The sequence below is a fragment of the Oncorhynchus kisutch genome, linkage group LG7, assembly GCF_002021735.2.
Source record: "Oncorhynchus kisutch isolate 150728-3 linkage group LG7, Okis_V2, whole genome shotgun sequence".
Lineage (NCBI taxonomy): Eukaryota > Metazoa > Chordata > Actinopteri > Salmoniformes > Salmonidae > Oncorhynchus > Oncorhynchus kisutch.
Window position 1 is genome coordinate 26,049,852 of NC_034180.2, and position 26,002 is coordinate 26,075,853.

General features: G+C 44.4%; 1 protein-coding gene across 3 annotated transcripts in view; it reads left to right on the plus strand.

The window, feature by feature from the left end:
• Positions 1–26,002, plus strand: part of LOC109894829 (tetratricopeptide repeat protein 7B) — a 60,538-nt gene that overhangs the window by 17,768 nt on the left and 16,768 nt on the right. For all 3 annotated transcript variants that reach the window (XM_031828751.1, XM_031828752.1, XM_031828753.1), the window contains exons 6-17: positions 6,848–6,926; positions 7,022–7,200; positions 9,179–9,242; positions 9,955–10,092; positions 15,674–15,757; positions 15,846–15,950; positions 16,080–16,197; positions 16,965–17,022; positions 17,700–17,772; positions 18,986–19,146; positions 23,565–23,681; positions 25,190–25,287. In XM_031828751.1, the coding sequence (XP_031684611.1) occupies positions 6,848–6,926; positions 7,022–7,200; positions 9,179–9,242; positions 9,955–10,092; positions 15,674–15,757; positions 15,846–15,950; positions 16,080–16,197; positions 16,965–17,022; positions 17,700–17,772; positions 18,986–19,146; positions 23,565–23,681; positions 25,190–25,287 (1,274 nt within the window). The remainder of the gene's footprint in view (positions 1–6,847; positions 6,927–7,021; positions 7,201–9,178; positions 9,243–9,954; positions 10,093–15,673; positions 15,758–15,845; positions 15,951–16,079; positions 16,198–16,964; positions 17,023–17,699; positions 17,773–18,985; positions 19,147–23,564; positions 23,682–25,189; positions 25,288–26,002) is intronic.

A 26,002-nucleotide genomic window follows, 5' to 3' on the forward strand; every position in this document is an offset into this window, starting at 1 on the left:
CAATTTAGTATGCACACCATTATCAACCCTTTTTTTTATCGCTCTTTTTGCTATTGCCAATTCCCGTACATTAATTATTTATCTCTCATGGAAGTTATGCGGAACTTGATCTTCTCAATTTAATACAGCTACATATTAAATCCACCATTAAAGTCTCCTCAAGCATCCATTTGGACTGGTTGGTTCTCCTGGGAGGACCCATCCTTACCACAGTCTGCCTGGGAAACACTGGCTGTGTCCCAAAGGGCACATTATACCCGCTATAGTGCACTACTTTTGAAGAGGGCCCATAGGGCTCTGGTCCAAATGTAGTGCACTACTGTATATAGGGAATAGGGTGCCATTTGGTACACAGACACTGTTCTAGAGCAAGGTCGATTTTTCCCAAGGAAAATAGAGAGAACTGTTTCCCACTTCAAAGCACGAGAGAAGAGATAAAAAGAAAAGGCTGCTGCTGAAGCTAATAGTTAATAGATGATGCAACACAGTGTCTCTTTCATGTTGAAAGCTACATATCTTCACCTACACTCAGCCTCCCCCTCCACACAGCTCTCTCCCTCGCTCACTCTCACTAATGAAACAACATGGGACACACACACTGGTATAGTGGTATAAAGACATATACACTACATAAAAACACCCTACGTACAAATCTCTAACACAGTCCACACACAGTTCCCACATTATTTCAAGTGGGAAGGTGCTTTTCCTATCCTCGAGAATGCCAACGCTAAAAAGGAAACGTCTTCAGTAAATAGCCAGCTGCGTACATGGCTAATGTGTAGGCTGTGAGTAGCGGTAATTTTCTGTGGCTAAAGGTGTCTGCTAAGCTCATGAATAATGCAGCAGCGTTCCTGCCTGTGAATCTCGTGCTGCTCTCTGCTCGTAGATTTTGTCGGATCGGAATAGTAAAAGAAATCTTCCAGTATGTGTTGTAGTTCATGAGGAGGAGGCATTTGGGACTGGGCATGGACCAAGCCAATTCTTCAAACTATGCCTTTTTAATAATATGCCTTTATTGAAGTGTCATGTTAAATAGAACAGATTGTCTTGTTGTTAAATCTGATGCATCTTGTCCTTGGTCAGGGAGTGATTTCTGATTTCCAACGGGGAAAGGTTTGATTGGTTGGATAAGCGTTTGTCTAGCGTACAAATGAACCAACTGGATGGATGCAAGGGGTGAGTCCCAGATGGTACCCTATATAGTGAAGAGGCCTGTGGGCACTGGTCAAAATGAGTGCACTACATGGGGAATAGGTTGCTATTTGGGATGAATACTTGGTCTGTGCTTCCTCACTTCTTATTATCAAATCAAGCCACACACACATTCCTTCCTGCCTATCTACTTACTGTCAGTGCTACATTGATTTGAGTTGATTTATGAAAATGAGGCCTGACAGCAAATACGCATTAAGCCTGGGCTGATGCCCTCATTTGCAAACTCATACGCACCACCACGTTACACACAACACACACACACAAGCCACCAATGATTCTGATGTACTCCCATGTAATGAACAGCTGGGCCAAGCAGACCAATGAAAGACCGCAAAACCTACCCACCACATTAACACACACTATAAGAAATTGCCTAGTTTACTTATGCCACACACACACACACACACACACACACACACACACACACACACACACACACACACACACACACAAAGACGATCGACCAAAGCTAGCTTAGCGGCTGTACATGACCCCTTCAGAAGTGTACATTGGGGTTCTAGTGTGAGCGGTGGTCAAGCTATCGGTTAGCTCTACAGAGATGTGACAATCAGTAAGTGATGCTGACACTTTGCTCTCTCTTTCCCAGCATCACCCCCTGTTCACCACACATTTAGATGGAGCTATTTATTCAGCATTTTTCTGCTTCTATTTGCGTTTCCTCCTCCGTAGCCTGGGGCTGTATACCGTTTTCTGCCCCTCTCTTCTCTTTGGTCATTGGGACAGGGAGATGGGGGAGGAGAGGAGCCGCTTGGAGCTGGGCCGCTCTCTCGTCTGGTGTTACCGGGCAGTTTAGCACTCTGATCTGAACCCTAGTCAGCAGCTCTCCAAAGTTACAGTGTGACTCATCAACAACACAACAAATGCTCACGGGCACATAAGATACTTTCTTGCGTTACGCACATAAACACCATCCCATGATGGTGTGATGCAGTCAGAGAATGCATGTGAAAGGTGTGTGTGTGTGTGTTGTCAGTTCAGCGGGTGAGTGTTAGCTGAGTAGGTGTGTCAGTATTGCTGTGTGTCTGATCCATAGAGAAGTGTTGAGCCAGGGTATTGACACCTACCATCAACTGACTCCCTCAGCTCAGTGACACACACACTGATGTGGGCATATTCACAGTATTTATAGGAAATCTTTAGAATTTTTTTTATTTATTGCTTGTTTGTACAGGTCTATAATTCTGAGAACAGAGATTTTCTCAGAATAATCTATTTTCTGCTTGGTCTGTATCCGATAGGGGTACAATATGTATCCACACGATCACCATTCTATATCATCTATCTACTATCACCACTATAAACTCAGCAAAAAAAGAAACTGTCAACTGCGTTTATTTTCAGTATACTTAACATGTGTAAATATTTGTATGAACATAACAAGATTCAACAACTGAGACATAAACTGGTGTGGCCACCAGCTGCATTAAGTACTGCAGTGAATCTCCTCCTCATGGACTGTACCAGATTTTCCAGTTCTTGCTGTGAGATGTTACCCCCTCTCCCACCAAGGCACCTGCAAGTTCCCAGACATTTCTTGGGGGAATGGCCCTAGCCCTCACCCTCCGATCCAAAAGGTCCCAGACGTGCTCAATAGGATTGAGATCCGGGCTCTTTGCTGGAAATGGCAGAACACTGACATTCCTGTCATTCAGGAAATCACACACAGAACGAGCAGTATGGCTGGTGGCATTGTCATGCTGGAGGGTCATGTCAAGAAGAGCCTGCAAGAAGGGTACCACATGAGGGAGGAGGATGTCTTCCCTTTAACGCACAGAATGGAGATTACCTGCAATGACAACAAGCTCAGTCCGATGATGTTGTGACACACCGCCCCAGACCATGACGGACCCTCCACCTCCAAATCGATCCCCTCCAGAGTATAGGCCTCGGTGTAACGCTCATTCCTTCAACGATACTCACTCATGGTGAGACAAAACCACGACTCGTCAGTGAAGAGCCCTTTTTGCCAGTCCTGTCTGGTCCAGCGACGGTGTGTTTGTGCCCATAGGTGACGTTGTTGTCGGTGATGTCTGGTGAGGACCTGCCTTACAACAGGCCTACAAGCCCTCAGTCCAGCCTCTCTCAGCCTATTGCGGACAGTCTGAGCACTGATGGAGGGATTGTGCGTTCCTGGTGTAACTTGGACAGTTGTTGTTGCCATACTGTACCTGTCCCGCAGGTGTGATGTTCGCATGTACCGATCCTGCTGGTGTTGTTACACGTGGTCTGCCACTGCGAGGACGATCAGCTGTCCGTCCTGACTCCCTGTAGTGCTGTATTAGGCGTCTCACAGTACGGACATTGCAATTTATTGCCCTGGTCACATCTGCAGTCCTCATGCCTCCCTCCAGCATGCCTAAGGCACATTCGCGCAGATGAGCAGGGACCCTGGGCATCTTTCTTTTGGTGTTTTTCAGAGTAAGTAGAAAGGCCTCTTTAGTGTCCGAACGACCGTTCCACAGGTTCATGTTCATTAATTGTTTATGGTTTAGTGTTGAAACCCTTTACAATGAAGATCTTTGAAGTTATTTGGATTTTTACGAATTATCTTTGAAAGACAGGGTCCTGAAAAGGGGATGTTTCTTTTTTTGCAGAGTTTACTATCACCACTGTGTAGCATCTGTGTCTACTATCGCCACTGTGTAGCATCTGTGTCTACTATCGCCACTGTGTAGCATCTGTGTCTACTATCGCCACTGTGTAGCATCTGTGTCTACTATCGCCACTGTGTAGCATCTGTGTCTGCCATCGCCACAGTATAGCATCTGTGTCTGCCATCACCACAGTATAGCATCTGTGTCTGCCAGCGCCACTGTATAGCATCTGTGTCTGCCAGCGCCACTGTGTAGCATCTGTGTCTGCCATCGCCACTGTGTAGCATCTGTGTCTGCCATCGCCACTGTGTAGCATCTGTGTCTGCCATCGCCACTGTGTAGCATCTGTGTCTGCCATCGCCACTGTGTAGCATCTGTGTCTGCCATCGCCACTGTGTAGCGTCTGCCATCGCCACTGTGTAGCATCTGTGTCTGCCATCGCCACTGTGTAGCATCTGCCATCGCCACTGTGTAGCATCTGTATCTGCTATCGCCACTACAGTACCAGTCAAAAGTTTGGACACCTACTTATTCAAGGTTTTAAAAAAATTTATTAAACTATTTTATACATTGTAGAACAATAGTGAAGACATCAAAACTATGAAATAACACATGGGATCATGTAACCAAAAAAGTGTTAAAAAAATCTAAATACATTTTGGAATCTTCAAAGTAGCCACCCGTTGCCTTGATGACAGTTTTGCACACTCTTGGCATTCTCTCAACCAGCTTCATGAGGAATATTTTTCTAATGATCTTGAAGGAGTTCCCACATGCTGAGCACTTTTCCTTCACTCTGCGGCTTCACTCAACTCATCCCATATCATCTCAATTGGGTTGAGGTCGGGTGATTTTGGAGGCCAGGTCATCTGATGCAGCACTCCATCACTCTCATTGGTCAAATGGCCCTTACACAGCCTGGAGGTGTGTTGGGTCATTGTCCTGTTGAAAAACAAAGGATAGTCCCACTAAGCGCAAACCAAATATTATGGTGTATTGCTGCAGGATGCTGTGGTAGCCATGCTGGTTAAATGTGTCTTGAATTCTAAATAAATCACACAGTGTCAAAGGCAAAGCACCATCACACCACCACCTCCATGCTTCATGGTGGGAACCACACATGAGGAGCTCATCCGTTCACCTACTCTGCGTCTCACAAAGACACGGCGGTTGAAACCAAATGTCTCAAATTTGGACTCATCAGACCAAAGGATGGATTTCCACCGGTCTAATATCCATTGCCATTTCTTGGACCAAGCAAGTCTCTTATTATTATTGGGGTCCTTTAGTAGTGGTTTATTTGCAGAATTTCAACCATGAAGGCCTGATTCACGCAGTCTCATCTGAACAGTTGATGTTGAGATGTGTCTGTTACTTGAACTCTGTGAAGCATTTATTTGGAATGCAATTTCTGAGGTTTGTAACTTTGTAGCTCCCTCCAGTAACCACGAGCACAACCGTTACTTGATTTTAACTTATTCTGTAGTTTTAGTCAGAATTTTCTAATTCCGTTGTCACGGACCGGCTCGAAGCCCATAACAAAAAGGCAGACAACGTGGAGATAAGGAATAACAAAATATATTTATTAACTAAGGTAAGCTATATACTAATAAACCATAGTGTGTCTGCGTGGAGAGAGTCTCCCAATGAATGTGGAAGAGGTCTATTTATCCTGGGACACACCTGGGCACAGGTGTTTCCCATGTCGCTGACGACTCTCCCGGCTCCGCCCACCGGCATCCTAATAAGGAAACGAGCAAAGCGAGAGAATATGGCAGACAGAGTCAGAGGTTCGTCACACTGTGAGAACTATAACGTAAAATACAGTTAAGCACACTCGTACAACTTTCTTGTCTTACAAGTGACTTATTAGCTTGATATAACTCTGAAGTGCTAACATACATAAACAGTTTAACTGGAGCTATAACAGTATCAGATTAAACACATGAATAAAGGAAAAATACCTAATTGGCTGCTTATTACAGAAGGGATGCAATCAAAACTTAACAATTATTATTCCTGGCATGAATTCACGCTTCATCCTTAGTTATTATAACGTTTACCATCCTAACATACACACTTCAGCCTTTACGAACTACACCCGAAGACATGAAAACTTGGCTAACGCAGCGCCGGATTGCCTTCACTCCGAAGGTGTGTTGCTACGATAATGATCCCCATTACAACAGTTATTAGCCACGTAGTTCGGCTTGTCTTATCATTTCCCCCACATAGCGAACACGTGAACAATTCAAACAAAAAACACAACGACATAGACTTGCAGGTTAATTGTCAGTTACACTAATGAACTTATCCTCTGCAGCAGAAGTAACTCTGGGTCTTCCTTTCCTGTGGCGGTCCTCATGAGAGCCAGTTTCATCATAGCGCTTGATGATTTTTGCGACTGCACTTGAAGGAACTTTCTTGAAATGTTCTGCATTTGCTGATCTTCATGTTTTAAAGTATTGATGGACTGTCATTTCTCTTTGCTTATTTGTGCTGTTTTTTTCCATAATATGGACTTGGTCTTTTACCAAATAGGGCTATCTTCTGTATACCACCTCCTACCTTGTCACAACACAACTGATTGGCTCAAACGCATTAAGAATGAAAGAAATTACACCAATTAACTTTTAACAAGGCACACCTGTTAATTAAAATGAATTCCAGGTGACTACCTCATGAAGCTGGTTGAGAGAATGCCAAGCTTGTGCAAAGCTGTCAAGGCACAGGGTGGCAACTTTGAAGAATCTCATTTATAAACTATATTTTGATTTGTTCAATATTTTTTGGGTTACCACATGTATCCATGTGTGTTATTTCATAGTTTTGATGTCTTCACTATTATTATACTATGTAGAAAATAGTAAAAATAAAGAAAAACCCCTTGAATGAGTAGGTGTGTGCCAAAATTTTTGACTGGTACTGTACATGATCTGTGGCCTCAGATTTCCAGAACATTCCTCCATACTTTAGAGACAGATCATGAACTTAAGATATTTTTGTTGCCACAGTAACCTGACCCGGGGAGTGGGCCGCTTCCGGGAGATCCTCCGAGCTGTAGAGACCAGGACCACACAGAACTTACGAATGGTGGGTACTAGTGAGTGTGTGAGTGTGTGCTTGCCCGCACGTGCACCCATGTGCTGTAACACTATATGTGTGTGTGTTCTGTTTCCCTTTTGTAGACCATAGCGCGACAGCTAGCAGAGATCCTGCTGAGGGGGATGTGTGAGCAGAGCTATTGGAGTCCTCTGGAGGACCCTCCCAGCCAGTCCCCCCTGGATGACCCCCTACTACGCCAGGGAGCCCCCTACACCAAGGACTACGCACTCAGCCGCCGGCCACGTGTCTACTCCGGAGAGAAGTATGGACCAACCTCTGTCTGTCTACTGGCTCTCTCTCTCTTCTCCCTCTCGCTCTGCCGGTCTTTTTCACTACTGTGTTGCATTAAAAAGTCCTGTCCAGATCATAATTACTAGCCTGTGTACAGACAACACAATCCATTTGCCAATTCAAATCCAATTTCATTTTTCAGATTTTATGCACCAAATAGAACATGTGTAGACCTTACCGTGAAATGCTTACTTACAAGCCCTTAACCAACAATGCACTTCAAGAAATAGATTTAAGAAAATATTTACTAAATTAACTAAAGTATAAAAGATAGCACAATAAAATAACAATAACGAGACTATATACAGGGGGTACCGGTACGGAGTCAATGTGCGGGGGTACAGGTTAGTCGAGGTAATTTGTACATGTAGGCAGGGGTGAAGAGACTAAGATAACTAACAACGAGTAGCTGCAGTGTAAATACAAAGTGGAGGTGTCAATGTAAATAGTCCAGGTGGCCATTTGATTCATTGTTCAGCAGTCTTATGGGATAGAAGGGGGATAGAAGCTGTTAAGGAGCGTTTTGGTCCTCGACTTGGCGCTCCGGTACCGCTTGCCGTGTGGTAGCAGAGAGAACAGTGTATGACTTGGGTGACTGGAGTCTTTTACAATTTTTTTGGGGCCTTCCTCTGACACAGCCTAGTATTTAGGTCCTGGATGGCAGGATGCTTGGCCAAAGTGATGTATTGGGCCATACACATTACCCTCTGTAGCGCCTTATGGTCGGATGCCGAGCAGTTGCCATATCAGGCGGTGATGCAACCGGCCAGGATGCCCTCGACGATTCCGCTGTAGAACCTTTTGAGGATCGGGGCACCCATGACAAATATTTTCAGTCTCCTGAGGGGGAAAAGGTGTTGTCTTGGTGTGTTTGGACCATGATAGTTTGTTGGTGATGTGGACACCAAGGAACTTGAAACTCTCGACCTGCTCCACTGCAGCCCCGTCGATGTTAATGGGGGCGTGTTCGGCCCTCCTTTTCCTGTAGTCCACGATCAGCTCCTTTGTCTTGCTCACATTGAGGGAGAGGTTGTTGTCCTGGCACCTCACTGCCAGTTATCTGACCTCCCTATAGGCGGTCTCATTGTTGTAGGTGATCAGGCCTACCACTGTTGTGTCATCAGCAAATTTAATGGTGTTGGAGTCATGCCTGGCCACACAGTCGTGGGTTAACAGGGAGTACAGGAGGGGACTGAGAACCCACCCCTGAGGGGCCCAGTGCTGAGGATCAGCGTGGCAGATGTGTTGTTGCCTAGCCATACCACCTGGGGTCAGCCCATCAAGAAGTCCTGGATTCAGTTGCAGAGGGAGGTGTTTAGTCCCAGGGTCCTAAGCTTAGTGATGAGCTTTGTGGCCACTATGGTGTTGAATGCTGAGCTGTAGTCAATGAACAGCATTCTCACATAGGTGTTCCTTTTGTCCATGTGGGAAAGGGCAGTGTGGAGTGCAATAGAGATTGCATCATCTGTGGATCTGTTGGGGCGGTATGCGAATTGGAGTGGGTCTAGGGTTTCTGGGATGATGGCGTTGATGTGAGCCATGACCAACCTTTCAAAGCACTTAATGGCTACAGACGTGAGTGGTACGGGGCGGTAGTCATTTAGCCAGGTTACCTTTGCTTTCTTGGGAACAGGGAATATGGTGGTCTGCTTGAAACCTGTCGGTATTACTGACTCGGTTAGGAAGAGTTTGTGTGTATCTACATTGGCAAAATGTGACACTCCTAGGCCGTTTACCGACACATGAAAACCCCATGTTACGCTGGCTTGTGAACCAAGCTGAGCTCAGGCACTGTCTCTACAATCGGTTGCTAACTTTCTCTCCCTCTTTCTATTTCCCTCTTTCCTCTTTTTCTCCCTCTGTTCACCCACCTCACTGTCTTTGTCTCCTCTCTCTGTCTCTCTCACTATCTTTTATTCCTCCCACCCGCTCTCTTTCTCTCCCCTCAGTCTGTTTTGTCCACAGGAAAACACAGAAGAGGCTCTGCTCCTGTTGCTGATCAGTGAATCTATGGTAAGACTACACACACACACACACACACACACACACACACGTATTTTATCCCTCTATCCTGGCAGTTTGATTAATCTTTCAGATCACGCACCTTTTCAATAATAACAACCGAAATCCCTTTGTTCAAATGTTAATGCATTCAAAGTGAATTTATTTTTTTCTCTCAGTCACCAACTGTTTCATTCAGTAGAGTTTCCCCATCACACTCCCAAAGCAAGGCAAAGCAATGCATTGAAGTCCATGTTTGGAAGGCCTACTTAAAAAAAAATCTTTCTTTCCTTTGGTCCATTAGTTAAATGGGTGTTAGATTTCCATGCTGTTAGTTTTTCCCTTCTAATGGGTGCTTTTAAAATCAGGGGCTCCAATCATCCTGTTTTCTGCCCAGTCAAACACAACACTCGTCTTTCGACTCTTCTCCTCACCACACACACACCACATGTTTTACTAACCTTGTGGGGACCTAAAATTGAGTTCCATTCAAAATCCTATTTTCCCTAAACCTCAACCTGACCCTAACTTCTAACCCCTAAGCTTAAAATAGCGTTTGTCCTCGTCAGATAATTTTCCTTGTATACTATCCTTGTGGGAATTTCTGGTAACCATGAGGAAAGTAATACACCACACACACACACACACACACACAAGCTCCTCTTTCTATTCTTCTCCGTCACTGTGTGTGTGTGATATGATGATGTGTGTGTTCTCCCTGCAGGCCAACAGAGATGCGGTGCTGAGCAGGATTCCAGAGCACAACAGCGACCGCATCATCAGCCTGCAGAGTGCCTCTGTGGTCTACGACCTACTGACCATCGCCCTAGGCCGACGGGGACAGTACGAGATGCTCTCTGAGGTCAGGACACAGACACACTGGACGTGTGTGTGTGTGTGTGTGTGTGTGTGTGTTGAAGTTGGAAGTTTACATACACTTAGGTTGAAGTCATTAACTCGTTTTTCAACCTCTCTACAAATTTCCTGTTAACAAACTATAGTTTTGGCATGTAATTTGTACTTTGTGCATGTAATTTACACAATTACACAAGTAATTTTTCCAACAATTGTTTACAGACAGATTATTTCACTTATAATTCACTGTATCACAATTCCAGTGGGTCAGAAGTTTACATACACTAAATTGACTGTGCCTTTAAACAGCTTGGAATATTCCAGAAAATTATGTCATGGCTTTAGAAACTTCTGATAGGCTAATGGACATAATTTGAGTCAATTGGAGGTGCACCTGTGGATGTATTTCAAGGCCTACCTTCAAACTCAGTGCCTCTTTGCTTGACATCATGGGAAAATCAAAAGAAATCACCCAAGACCTCAGAAAAGAATTGTGGACCTCCACAAGTCTGGTTCATCCTTGGGAGCAATTTTCAAATGCCTGAAGGTACCACGTTCATCTGTACAAACAATAGTACGCAAGTATGAACACCATGGGACACGCAGCCGTCATACCGCTCAGGAAGGAGACTCATTCTGTCCCCTAGAGATGAACGTACTTTGGTGAGAAAAGTGCAAATCAATCCCAGAACAACAGCAAAGGACCTTGTGAAGATGCTGGAGGAAACAGGTACAAAGTATTAGTCCTATATCGTCATAACATGAGGCCGCTTAGCAATGAAGAAACTACTGCTCCAAAACCGCCATAAAAAACCCAGACTACAGTTTGCAACTGCACATCGGGACAAAGATTGTACTTTTTGGAGAAATGTCCTCTGGTCTGATGAAACAAAAATAGAACTAATGGCCATCGTTATGTTTGGAGGAAAAAGGGGGAAGCTTGCAAGCCGAAGAACACCATCCCAACCGTGAAGCACGGGGGTGGCAGCATCATGTTGTGGGGGTGCTTTGCTGCAGGAGGGACTGGTGCACTTCACAAAATAGATGGCATCATGAGGTGGAAAATGATGTGGATATATTGAAGCAACATCTCAAGACATCAATCAGGAAGTCAACGCTTGGTCGCAAATTGGTCTTCCGAATGGACAGTGACCCCAAGCATACTTCCAAAGTTGTGACAAAATGGCTTAAGGACAACAAAGTCAAGGTATTGTAGTGGCCATCACAAAGCCCTGACCTCAATCCTATAGAAAATTTGTGGGCAGAACTGAAAAGGCGTGTGCGAGCAAGGAGGCATACAAACCTGACTCAGTTACACCAGCTCTGTCAGGAGGAATGGGCCAAAATACACCCAACTTGTTGTGGGAAGCTTGTGGAAGGCTACCTGAAACGTTTGACCCAAGTTTAAATATTTAAAGTCAATGCTACCAAATACTAATTGAGTGTATGTACACTTCTGACCCACTGGGAATGTGATGAAAGAAATAAAAGCTGAAATAAATCATTCTCTCTAGTATTATTCTGACATTTCACAAGTGGTGATCCTAACTGACCTAAAACAGGCAATTTTTACGAGGATTAAATGTCAGGAATTGTTGAAAAACTAAGTTTAAATGTAGTTGGCTAAGGTGTATGTAAACTTCCGACTTCAACTGTATACACACACACACACACACACACACACACACACACACACACACACACACGCACACAGTGCATTCGGAAAGTATACAGATCCCTTGACCTTTTCCACATTTTGTTAGGTTACAGCCTTATTATAAAATGGGTTAAATAAACGTTTTCCCTCATCAATCTACACACAATATCCCATAATAACAAAGTGAAAACAGGTTTTTAAAAATGTATTACAAATTAAAAACAGAAATACCTTATTTACAAGTTTTCATACCCTTTGCTATGAGTCTCAACTGTTTCCATTGATCATCCTTGATGTTTCTACAACTTGATTGGAGTCCACATGTGGTATATTCAATGGATTGGACATTATTTGGAAAGGCACAGACCTGTCTATATAAGGTCCCAAAGTTTACAGTGCATGTCAGAGCAAAAACCAAGCCATGAGGTTGAAGGAATTGTCCCTAGCGCTCCGAGACAGGATTGTGTCGAGGCACAGATCTGGGGGAAGGGTACCCCCACATTTCTGCAGCAATCAAGGTCCCGCTCCTCTCGTTCTCCGTGGCCGACGTGAGTAAGTAATTTAAGCGTGTTAACTCTCGCAAGGCTGCTGGCCCAGACGGCATCCCTAGTTGCGTCCTCAGAGCATGCGCAGACCATCTGGCTGGAGTGTTTACGGACATATTCAATCTCTCCCTATCCCAGTCGGCTGTCTCCACTTGCTTCAAGATGGCCACCATTATTCTTTTACCCAATAAAGAAAACATAACTAAACTAAATGACTATCGCCCCGTAGCACTCACTTCTGTCATCATGAAGTGCTATGAGAGGCTGGTTAAGGATCATATCACCTCTACCTTACCTGACACCCTAGACCCACTTCAGTTTGCTTACTGCCCCAACAGATCCACAAACGATGCAATCGCCATCACACTGCCCTATCCCATTTGGACAAGAGGAATACCTATGTCAGAATGCTGTTCATTGACTATTGCTCAGCCTTCAACACCATAGTACCCTCCAAGCTCATCAATAAGCTTGGGCCCTGGGTCTGAATCCCGCCCTGTGCAACTGGGTCCTGGACTTCCTGACGGGCTGCTCCCAGGTGGTGAAGGTAGGAAACAACATCCCCACTTCACTGATCCTCAACAGGGGCCCACACAAGGGTGCGTGCTCAGCCGCCTCCTGTACTCCCTGTTCACCCATGACATGCGTGGCCACGCACGCCTCCAACTCAATCATCAAGTTTGCAAACGACACAACAGTTTAAATGTATTTGCCTAAGGTCTATGTAAACTTCCGACTTCAACTGTTTATACTAGGCGGTGTCAGAGGAAGGCCCAACAAATTGTCAAAGACGCCAGTCGCCCAAGTCGTAGACTGTTCTCTCTGCTTACCGCACAGCAAGCGGTCCTGGAGCTCCAAGTCTAGGACTAAAATGCTCCTTAACAGCTTCTATCCCCAAGCCATAAGACTGCTGAGCAATTAATCAAATGGCCACCTGGACTATTTACATTGCTGCTACTCACAGTTTATTATCTATGTATATTCACTTTACAAATGACCTCGACTAACCTGTATCCCCGCACATTGACTCTGTATATAGCTTCTTTATTGTTATTTTGTTCCTTTTTGATCATCATTTTTTTTCACTTTAGTTTATTTTGTAAATATTTTCTTGACCTGCGTTGTTGGTTAAGGGCTTGTAAGTAAGCATTTCATGGTAAGGTCTACTACACCTGTTGTATTCGGCACATGTGACATAACATTTGATTTGTGCATTGAATTCTAAATAAATCACAGACAATGTCACCAGCAAAGCACCCCCACACCAACATACCACCTCCTCCTCCATGCTTCACGGTGGGAACCACACATGCGGAGATCATCCGTTCACCTACTCTGCATCTCACAAAGACACAGTGGTTGGAACCAAAAATCTAAAATTTGGACTCATCAAACCAAACAACAGATTTCCACCGGTCTAATGTCCATTGCTCGTGTTTCTTCGCCCAAGCAAGTCTTCTCTTCTTATTGGTGTCCTTTAGTAGTGGTTTTCTGCAGCAATTTCACCATGAAGGCCTGATTCATGCAGTTTCCTCTGAACAGTTGATTTTGAGATGTCTGTTACTTGAACTCGGTGAAGCATTTTTTGGGACTGCAATTTCTGAGGCTGGTAACTCTAATGAACTTATTCTCTGCAGCAGAGGTAACTGGGTCTTCCTTTCCTGTGGCGGTCCTCATGAGAGCCAGTTTCATCATAGCGCTTGATGGTTTTTGCGACTGCGCTTGAAGAAACTTTCAAAGTTCTTAATCTTCTGCATGGAATGACAATCATGTTTTAAAGTAATGATGGATTGTCGTTTCTCTTTGCTTATTTGTGCTGTTCTTGCCATAATATGGACTTGGTCTTTTACCAAATAGGGCTATCTTCTGTATACCACCCCTACCTTGTCACAACATAACTGATTGGCTCAAACACATTAAGAATGAAAGAAATTCCACAAATGAACTTTTTAACCAGGCACACCTGGTTAATTGAAAGGCATTCCAGGTGACTACCTCATGAAGCTGGTTCAGACAATGCCAAGAGTGTGCAAAGCTGTCATCACGGCACAGGGTGGCTACTTTGAAGAATCTATTTTTTTTGGTTACTACATGAATGTGTAGGTTTGTCCAAACTTTTGACTGTGTGTGTGTGTGAACTTATCCTACACATCCACACACCTATCCCCTAACCACCCCATCAGTAACCGTGGGAACACTCGAAAAGGCCCACTGGGACCAATCACGGCCTATCGTTGCCCTGGACACCTTAGCTGCCACTCTTCATTTACTGTGTCTCTGGAACCGGGAGCCGTCCTCCGGTCGATGGCCGAATGAATCTAATCTCATTGATCTGGAGGCTCTCTGATGTCAATCCCTCCATCCCCCAGCGCTGCTATCTCGCTCTTACTGAACAAGAGATAAAGCACAAAGTCTCACTAACTGCATAGACTCCAAGACACTGCTACTGTTACTGCAGTCATCAGAAACACTAATCCAAAACATTTTTTTTTTTTTTTAAACCTGTCTTTCTCCTTGAGAGAGAGAATTGTGTTGATCAAAGTTGTGATAGCAGAGAAAGCCAATGGTTTGGCTTGTGAATACAACAAGCAGCCTGGGGGAGTATTTTGTGCCAAGGCTCTATAAAGTATGGTCTTGAATTATCAACATTGTGTTGTTTGTGTTAGCCCTGTGTCTTAAAATGCTACCCTTAGTCATCTGCCTGTACTGAAACACACTTGGAGCATTATACATATATTGCTTGTCTTCCTCTGTCCTCTGGCTTTCTTCAGTGTGTGTGTGTGTTACACTGCCTTTTAATCTGCCTTTGATTGTTCTGCCTGGGCCACCCTGCCACCCTGTTCAATTAAAATGTCCCCAGTAAGCTCTTTGTGTGTGATTAGTCCTAATACCCCCACAGCCTGCCTAGAAACCCTTTCAGATCAGCTCCTTGCAATGCTGCAGACACGGCCTCCTGCTGCCGCAACCTCCTGCAGTGACAACTGTGGCCACAGCCTGCCGTTCTCCAACCACAACATACTGCAAATACACACACACTCTGGGTTGATCTAAAAATGTCTCCGTGCCTGGTACTTTGCCTTGTTCCTTGAGGTGATTTATTATTTATATTTGATATAGTACCAGTCAAAGGTTTGGACACACCTACTCATTCAAGGGTTTTTCTTTATTTTTACTATTTTCTACATGAAGACATCAAAACTAAGGCTCCAAAGCCTGTTCAAATAAAGCCTTTCATGGGTTTGACTTAGACACTCTCAAAATGTATTTACTTTCTTGAGTAACATTGTAATGCCTGAGTAATGTTGAATTCAGATATTTCTCTATTTTAATTGACAGGTAAATGTGATATCAAGTGAGTGTTATTGATCTTTGTCTTGCGTCTGCAGTGTCTTGAGAGGGCCATGAAGTTTGCCTTTGAGGAGTTCCATCTCTGGTACCAGCTGGCCCTTTCACTGATGGCTGCTGGGAAGGTAAGTCTGACATCACTACTGTGACATCATGCTTATTTAATTTATGTACAGCATTACTCTGTCCTTGACCGTGTGTGTGTGTGCTCAGTCGGCCCGAGCGGTAAAGGTATTGAAGGAGTGTATCCGTCTGAAGCCCGACGACCCAACCATTCCCCTGCTAGCCGTCAAGCTGTGCATCGGAGCACTCCATTGGGTGAGCGACAACAACAAGCCCAGCAACGGTCCTCGCATATCTCTCGTAGAAATCATGACATTATTTTTCCCATGTGATTTAACTTTCTCCATTATAGGACTCTAATAGTCTCTCACTCGTTCTGTCTAGCTGGAGGAAGGAGAGTGTTTTGCTAAGATGGTGGTGGACATGGGGGAGAAGGCCTCAGAGTTCCGAGCTAAAGGTTACCTAGCCATCGGCCTGGTGTACAGCCTCAAGGCTACAGACGGTGAGGGACCGCTCCCACTTTCAGCCACTGACATCGTACAGTATTCCACCCAGGGCCAGGGCTCTGTCTCAATTTCTTGAAAACATGTCCTCTCCTCGTCTCCTCCCTTTCATTTGCACTTGATTGGACGGGTAAAAGAAATGGTGGAAAATCAGTAGGATTGCTTTCATCTGCTCAGTTCTTTTAGATCAGAGTGAGGTAAGGAGGGAAAGGATTGTTAATGTGACATGACCATAACACATTAATGTCCACAGCTATCAGTCACACCTCACCCAGTCACACCTCACCCAGACACACTAACAGCCACTGACTATCTCTGGTGTATGACAGTCCTACATTGCTCTCCTCTCACTCCCACATTCAGCTTATCTCCACTGTAACATATGGCGTACACAAGCTGAATATTTATGACTTAACGAAGCCTAATGTAAGCTCCCTTCCCTTCCTCCTCCTGAACCTAATCACTCACTCCCCTTTTGTTTCTCATTCTCTTGCCTTCTCTCAATCTCCTTCCTCCCCTCCCGTCTGTTCTTCACTCCATTTCCCTCTCTCTGTCTCTCTCCATTTCACTCGCTCTTAAATGCTCACTCAATTGATGTGGCTCTCCCATCTGCTGCCTTCTCTGTTTTCTGCTCTGTTTACTCCTTTCTCTCCTGCTGTTTGTCCACTTTCTCTTTTCATTTTTCCCCTCATATTTCCTCTCCATCTCCCACACCCCTCATCCCCTTCCTGTCTCTCCCTCTCTCTCTCCCTCTTTCTCCCTACAGCGTCCCTACGGGGGATGCAGGAGGAGTATCAGAGGAAGGCCCTGGGTGCATTCCAGAGGTGAGTCCTCGTACCTCTCAGTTTTTAAAGAATGAAGCAATATAGATATCCCTGTCCCACATCCCCTCTCTCGATGTCTCCCTGCCCCTGCTGTCTCTCTAATGGTGGTGTTGTCTGACACCACTCTCCTTGTACCCTGTACCCCATCCCCGTGTCTCCTCTTTCCTGTCTCTGTCCCTGCCTCTACTCCCCTCTGGGGCTTCTCGGCCCTGGCTCCCATAATGGAGGTTGAATCTTCCTCAGTCTCACACCACTCTCCTGACACATTAACTCAGCACTGGTATAAAAGAGCCTGTTTAAGCACAGAGATCGTTTGGTGAGAACCATGTAAGCCCACCTCAAGTGGTTTGGGGCAGGCCAAGACAGGGCAGGGCTTGGAGTGGCTTGTTCAGTAGGGGATTGGATGGATATATACCTGACTCATTCAAGGTTAGTCCCCTGGTATTTCCAGCGTAATAGGACCTGGTACTATAGGATAGTGGTTTAAAAAAATCCCGGTGAGTGCATTCATTTCCCTGCTTTATGAAACTGCAATCAATCAGCATTCTCAGCAGCAGTCATGCAAGGGTATATATATATTTTTGTAATGCCATAGTGGATCAGTGGTACCTGCTGATAGTATTTGAAGGACACTTTGTACCTACCTACTCACTCACTACTCCTCATCTCTGTTTCAGAGCCCAGAGCTTGTCCCCCACAGACCACCTGGCTGCCTTCTACCTGGCCCTGCAGCTGGCTGTGTCACGGCAGGTAAGGCCACACACACACTGTGGCTCAGAGTCAGGATGGAACTAATGAGCTTCTCTGCGTGTCGGAGCTGGTTTAGCAACACTGATACTCCCTGTAGATAGATGTGTGTGTTTCCGCTCAGTGCCTCAACCCCCTACGAGGTAAAGGTGCTCATCTTTCACACGGGTCAATGTAAACTCGCTCTTTCGGTCTCTCCATGTATATAGTCTCTTTCTCAACTCTATACTCCTCTCTATACCCCCCCGTGTGTCTTTCTCATTTTTTCTCTGTCTTCTCTCTGTCCTTCCTCTGTAATCTCTCGTCGATCCTCCCATCAGATTGAGGGAGATAGATGAAATCTAACCGCTGATAGAGGGACCAGGACTGTTTCTATGGTGATAAAGACCCAAATAAAGTGTTGGTTTGAGACACGGGGAGTCTGGAAATAATGTGACATTAAAATTGATTTAAAAACCATGAGACGGAAATGTCAAGGGTGCATTTCTGACGGGAGCAGGTCTGGAGAGGGGAGAGGAGAGGATAGAGAGGGATTGTGAATTGTAATTACATTCAGTGATAGACAGCCATTGTACTGTATTATTATAAAACCCCCAGGTGCCTCTAATACCAAATGTAGTCTCTGATTAGATTCCATCTGTTGGCCAGTATTGATTCACTCACTCACACACACACACACACACACACACACACAGCTAACATATACCATTGATTTTCGAAGTGGAAGACAAATGTAAAGGACCTTATATTAGTTATTACCGGGGTGATGGAAGCAGGTGTTAACGAGTAAGCTGTTTTTGAGCATGTATCTACTCCATCAGACTTGTAATTGGTTTTCACAAGATGGGCATGGGGGGGGGGGGGGGTGTATATAAAACTGCTGAGCAAGTACATGAGCTGTTTGCCCTACTTTAGGTTAGGGCAGTGTTTCACATCTCCTGTCCTCCAATACCCCCAATCGTACACATGTTTTATTGTTGCCCTGGACAAACACACCTCTATTCAACTTGTCAACTAATCATCAGGCCCTCAATGAGTTGAATCAGGCATTTGTCCGGGACTGCTGTTTGGTGTACAGGAGGACTGGAGAAGTGAACCATTGGGTTAGTGATTAAAATGACATTTGTGGTCAGAAAGTGCATCCTCTCCAGCATGGCCAGATAGCAGCACCTCTGGCTGTGGATGACTGGTGGTCTATGTGATCTGTGTGCTGTAGATCCCGGAGGCACTGGGGTACGTGCGTCAGGCTCTGCAGCTGCAGGGAGACGACGTGCACTCTCTCCACCTGCTGGCCCTGCTGCTATCGGCCCAGAAACACTACCACGACGCTCTCAACATCATCGAGATGGCGCTCAGCGAGTACCCAGAAAGCTTCATGTGAGTCTGGAATCTTTCTCCACATCGGACTCTTCATACTCACTCTAAACTCCTCATACTCATGCAGGCCATCACAGAGGCATTAGTCTATAGCTTTGGTGTTGGCATGTGAACAAACACATTAACCAAAGGATCAGTCAGCGTGCCACTCTGCTCAGTGTGTTATTAACATTGTCCTGGGCATCAGGGAGATCAGCACATGGCATCCTTAATTAGACCAGTGTGATGCCTGGGGATGGGAGGGTTTGCTACCAGGAAGGGCAGAGGGAGTGGGCAGTGGGTACGGCATGCCAGCCATCCACACACACACAGATCAGCGTGGTTATTTTGGCGGCAGAGAGAGACAGCAATTTTAATTGTATTTTCGGAGCTGTGTGTTAGTTACTGATAGAAATCAGAGTGCTTTTTCCTTTGCCGTCTCTCCATCATCTCTGTCTGATGGTTAATTTGTGCACAAACCCTGCCCCTCTCACACCCCTGACTCTACGTAACTCTGAGATCCTCTTTTTTATCTCTCTTTTCCCTGCTCTGTTTGTTTCCGGTGTTTGAATTTCACAATATCTAATAGATTTAGTCTGCTGTACCCTCAGGCCAGCACAGTATTGGCTTCTGTGCCTCGGTATCTCTGCCTCAGCCACTTACATAAAATTAAAAAGAACACGCTTTTTCATTTTCCAATTTTGTATTCTTTTTTTACCCTGTTTTTACACAAGCTTGATTGAGCATCGGCTCTCCCTGGGGGAGAGTGAAGTAAGTGTGTGTGTGTGTGTGTGTGCACGGCTATGTGTGCGTGTAAAAACATGACGCTGAGGGTGAGTTCTGTGAATATTTACTGTGCCTTGTGTTACAGCCTGAATTTAAAATGGATTAAATTGACATTTTGTGTCACTGGCCTACACACAATACCTCATAATGTCAAATTGGAATTATATTTTTAGAATTGTTTTAACTAATTCATTAAAAATGAAAAGTTGAAATGTCTTGACTCTTTAACCCCTTTGTTATGGCAAGCCTTTTTATACTTAACAAGTCACATAATAAGTTACATGGACTCACTCTGTGTGCAATATTTGTGTTCAACATGATATTTGAATGACTACCTCGTCTCTGTACCTCATACATACATACATACATACATACAATTATCTATTAAGGTCCCTCAGTAAAGCAGTGAATTTCAAACACAGATTCAACCACAAAGACCAGGGAGGTTTTCCAATGCCTTGCAAATAAGGGCACCTGAATAAAGCAGACATTGAATATCCCTTTGAGCATGGTGAAGTTATTAATTACACTTTGGATGGTGTATCAATACACCCAGTCACTATAAAGATATAGGCATCCTTCCTAACTCAGTTGCCAGAGAGGAAGAAACCCGCTCAAGGATTTTCCATGAGGCCAATGGTGACTTTAAAACAGAGTTTAATGGCTGTGATGGGAGAAAAGTGAGGATGGATCAACAACATTGTAGTTACTCCACAATACTAACTTAAATGACAGAGCGAAAAGAAGGAAACCTGTACAGAATAAAAAATATTCTTAAACATGCATCCTGTTTGTAAGGCACTAACGTAAAACGGCAAAACATTGGGCAAAGAAATTAACTTTATGTCCTGAATACAAAGTGTTATGTTTCGGACAAATCCAAGAGTTCCACTCTTAATATTTTCAAGCATAGTGGTGGCTGCATCATGTTATGGGTATGCTTGTCATCGGCAAGGGCGTTTTGGGGGGATAAGTCCAAGCAAAATCTTATCGGAAAACCTGGTTCAGTCTGCTTTCCAACAGACACTGGGAGACAAATTCACCTTTCAGCAGGTCAATAACCTAAAACACAAGGCCAAATATACACTGGAGTAGCTTACAAAGATTACGTTGAATGTTCCTGAGAAGCGTAGTTACAGTTTTGACTTAAATCATCTTGAAAATCTATGGCAAGACTTGATAATGATTAACAACCAACTTGACAGAGCTTGATTATTTTTTTTAAGAATAATGTGCAAATATTGTACAATCCAGGTGGGGAAATCTCTTTGAGACTTACCGAGAAAGACACAGCTGTAATCGCTGCCAAAGATGATTCTAACATGCATTGACTCAGGATTGTGAATACTTACAGTTGAAGCCAGAAGTTTACATACACCTTAGCCAAATACATTTAAACTCAGTTTTTCACAATTCCTGACATTTAGTCCTAGTAAAAATTCCGTCTTAGGTCAGTTAGGATCACCACTTTATTTTAAGAACGTGAAATGTCAATAATATTAGAGATTTATTTCAGCTTTTATTTCTTTCATCACATTCCCAGTGGGTTAGAAGTTTACATACACTCAATTAGTATTTGGTAGCATTGCCTTTAAATTGTTTACCTTGGGTCAAACGTTTTGGGTAGCCTTCCACAAGCTTCCCACAATAAGTTGGGTGAATTTTGTCCCATTCCTCCTGACAGGGCTGGTGTAACTGAGTCAGGTTTGTAGGCCTCCTTGCTCGCACATTTTGTTTCTATAGGATTGAAGTCAGGGCTTTGTGATGGCCCCTCCAATACCTTGACTTTGTTGTCCTTAAACCATTTTGCCAAAACTTTGGAAGTATGCTTGGGGTCATTGTCCATTTGGAAGACCCATTTGCAACCTAGCTTTAACTTCCTGACTGATGTCTTGAGATGTTGCTTCAATATATCAACATCATTTTCACTACTCATGACGCCATCTATTTTTGTGAAGTGCAGCATAGCAGCCCCACAACATGTTGCTGCCACCCCCATGCTTCATGGTTGGGATGGTGTTCTTCGGCTTCTAAGCCTCCCCCTTTTTCCTCCAAACATAACGATGGTCATTATGGCCAAACAGTTCTATTTTTGTTTCATCAGACCAGAGGACATTTCTCCAAAAAGTAAGATCTTTGTCCCGGTATGCAGTTGCAAACCGTAGTCTGGCTTTTTTCTGGCGGTTTTGGAGCAGTGGTTCTTCATTGCTGAGTGACCTTTCAGGTTATGTCGATATAGGACTAATTTTCCTGTGGATATGGATACTTTTGTACCTGTTTCCTCCAGCATCTTCACACGGTCCGTTGCAGTTGTTCTGGGATTGATTTGCACTTTTCGCACCAAAGTACATTCATCTCTAGGAGACCGAACACGTCTCCTTCCTGAGCGGTATGATGGCTGCGTGGTCCCATGGTGTTTATACTTGCATACTATTGTTTGTACAGATGAACGCGGTACCTTCAGGCGTTTGGAATCTTTTTTCTGAGGTCTTGGCTGATTTTCTTTTGATTTTCCCATGATGTCAAGCAAAGAGGCACTGTTTGAAGGTAGGCCTTGAAATACATCCACAGGTACACCTCCAATTGACTCAGGCTAATTGACATCATTTATCAGAAGCTTCTAAAGCCATGACATCATTTTCTGGAATTTTCCAAGCTATTTAAAGGCACAGTCAACTTAGTTGAGTTGAGTTGATTTTATTTTTACAGGGACAGTGCACATTAATCAACGTTTCAGTAAAAGTGCCGGTTTTAGCCAGCCGGCTAATTTTCAACCGCAGTCCCTGGGCAGGTTATAGTGTGTAAACATCTGACACACTGGAATTGTGATACAGTGAATTATAAGTAAAATGGTCTGTAAACAATTGTTGTAAAAATGACTTGTGTCATGCACAAAGTAGATTTCCTAACCGACTTGCCAAAACTATAGTTTGTTAACAAGAAATTTGTGGAGATTAGTTTTAGTTTTAGATTAGTTTTAACGACTCCAACCTAAGTGTATGTAAACTTCCGACTTCAACTATGTATTCAATATATATGTGTTTTATTTTCATTTTTTTGTTTAACCATTTGGTGGGGGTTGTGTGTATGTTGGGATGAGGAGGAGATGGAAAGGTGACGGTAAGGTCATGTTGTATTTATATCACAGTGCTGCACTGGGAGGAACGTGTTCGCCTAGGAGAGAAGGGTGGGTGAGATGGGGGAGGAGTCTATAAATGGGAACTTAATTCACAGCACTGTCCACCACCGTCCACCACACCAGACCAATGGAATTGTCTCACTCTCACACTACTCTCTCTCTGGGAGCAAATTAGTGTCTACATAGGCTTTCATCAAACGCTACTCTTCTCTTCTCTTGGTGAATGCACCCCTCCTCTGCTAGATCTCCTCCCAAGCATCCTGGAGATAGAATTCTAATGCTACTCATTGACGATGGAGTGTGTAGCAGGCGGTGAAGGGTGCTCTCCTCTCTCTGCAACCTCAGTGTGTACACATAGCTTAGGTGCTGGGTGGAAAATACTACATTTCTCCCACACCACCTGTATTACTACAATGTTTTTATCTGAGTTGTATCATTATAAAGAGATGCAGAGAGTCCACTCTGTAGATAACTGTGTGTTATCCTGTGTCTCAAACTGGGTGTCTCCCCGCAGCCTGTTGTTCACCAAGGTGAAGCTGGAGACGTTGTGTCGAGGACCTGAGGAGGCTCTGCTCACCTGCAAACACATGCTGCAGATCTGGAAGTCCTGTTACAACCTCACCAACCCCAGGTACAGTATAGTAGTACCCATTACACAGGCAACATGTTTTGTCCGCTAGATTGAATGGAACTGTGTATGGAAAATAGCAGTAAAATATGTCGGACACACTACTATTGCAACCTGCGGTATTACAAACCACCTTCAGGAATATTATGCCGTATAATGTAGTGTTTTGGAATGTCAGAAAAGGACGAGCGAGTGAGGCTGGTCTGAGTCTGGGGCCAAATGTGCATTAACCCGATCTCCTTTTGTAAATATGTGCACCGACTTTAGCCACAATCTCCTGCAAAACACTGGTATTAACTATCACGAGAGATGGAGCAGCACTGCTTCCCTGATTTTTATCCATGGCTTTTTACCACGCTTTAAAGAGAAACACAGGCCTGAGAGCAGAGTACATGAAAGCACTTTGTAACTCTGTAACTACTATACAACGTTGATTGATTGAGCTAAATGACGTATACTCCTTTCCTTACTGTTACTGTCTCGTCTAGCCATAACCCAAAATCTCCAGAGTGTGTGTCCCAAATGGTGCCTATTCCCTAGTTAGTGCACTACACTATGGACTCCTGTCAAAAATGGTGGACTACAATATGGATATGGTGCCATTTGGGACACAGCCCGTCTGCAGCTAATGGTAGCCATGCAGCAGAGAGAGAGAGCGCGAGTCAGCGTGGACAGATCAGTCCCTCACCTCCATGTCAGACTCTCGTTAAACTGAAGAGGTTTAGTCCACGGAGATCAATTACAAGTAACCAGACACCTCTCCTCCTGGTCCTCTGCTGCACCCACCCCCCATAGACGGGGGCCGAGGCTACTGTTGCCCTACTATCACTATACTGTATTGTCTGTGTATACTCGCTGGTCATTATAGACGGTGAAATAGTGTTTACCTCAGTCAAACCCTACAGGAGGGGAATAGACCGGAAGCGAACACATTGCTGTGTTAAAGCTCTGTTTTATGGCGGTTCTTCTGTCTCGCATTTTGAGTTTTACTGCCTCTGCGTGCGTTTCCCGTCAATGCTGTTGAAATATACCATCCCAAACAAACGACAGAACTGAACTGGACTCTCCTTTTGCTCGTGGCTGTGATTTCCTGGATATGACAGAATGAGTAGAAAGATGCAGGAGTTCAGACAGGGACCAGTAATCCACCCAGACCAATACATCAGAATGTTTAACTGTCCCTGTGACACTTGATTAGGGGATATCTCCAAATTCGTGACTATCCAGTACATCCTTCTGTTTCATGACCTGGATTTTGCATTAGTCTTTGTAGCAGAGGCAGACCCAGTCCACTGCCTGGTACCTTAATCCTTCCTAAACTTGGAGCGTTGCTCTCGGTTTCATCACCTATCCCATTGCAGTAACTGTGAATCTTACCAAAGACAGACAAAAACACAGCTCTTAACCTGTGCAGCAGTCATGCTAAGAGGATAGATGGGCAGGGAGGGTTTTCAGGAAGCTTAGCTGTCTAGTTGGTGTTTTACCTATTTTCTCTGTTTGTGTGTGTCCAGTGATTCAGGTCGAGGCAGCAGCCTGTTGGATAGAGCCATAGCAGACCGAAGGACGCTCAATGCCATGACGCTGCCTGACTTCAGTGATCCAGAGACGGGTAAGTCTAACCTCACTACCACTACCTCGCAACCATAGTGAAATGGAGAGGAGTTATAAAAGCAGGACACTAGCTTACCCCAGGACACTTAACATGTAGCCTGAGTGTGTGCCATCAGGGGCTTGACAGTGACGGTGGAGTTGGCAAGAGAACAAACAGATATGTGACCAGGCTACTTAACATGGTTGCTATCCCATTATGAGGGAAGCAGAAAGCTTCAAATGCCTGTAGGTCATGAAAATGTATTAAAATGAATCCCAGGGACATGCAGGTTAAAGCCTCTCTAGCAGCAGCTACATATATTCACATGAGTCTACTACTGTAACTGTACATCCCTGTCCAAGTCTCTGTCGTCACACTGTGTCCTGTCTCAACATGACTACTGTATCTACAACCACACCTGTATATTGAAGAAGCCAAGGAATACCATTCTAACAGCGGAGGCTGGTGGGAGGAGCTATAGGAGGATGGGCTCTTTGTAATGGCTGGAATGGAATTGATGGAATGGAGTTCAACATGTGGTTTCCATTTGTTTGATGTGATTTATTCCATTCCAGCCATTCCTCCTATAACTCCTCTCACCAGCCTCCTCAGCAGTCTAGAAAAGAAAAGAAAAAATATATAAAGGTCTCTTGTCATTGCAGCTAGAAAACGACACTAAAGCAGTCTGTCCAGACATTTTAAACATCACATCTTGTATTTCCCCATTCTGTCT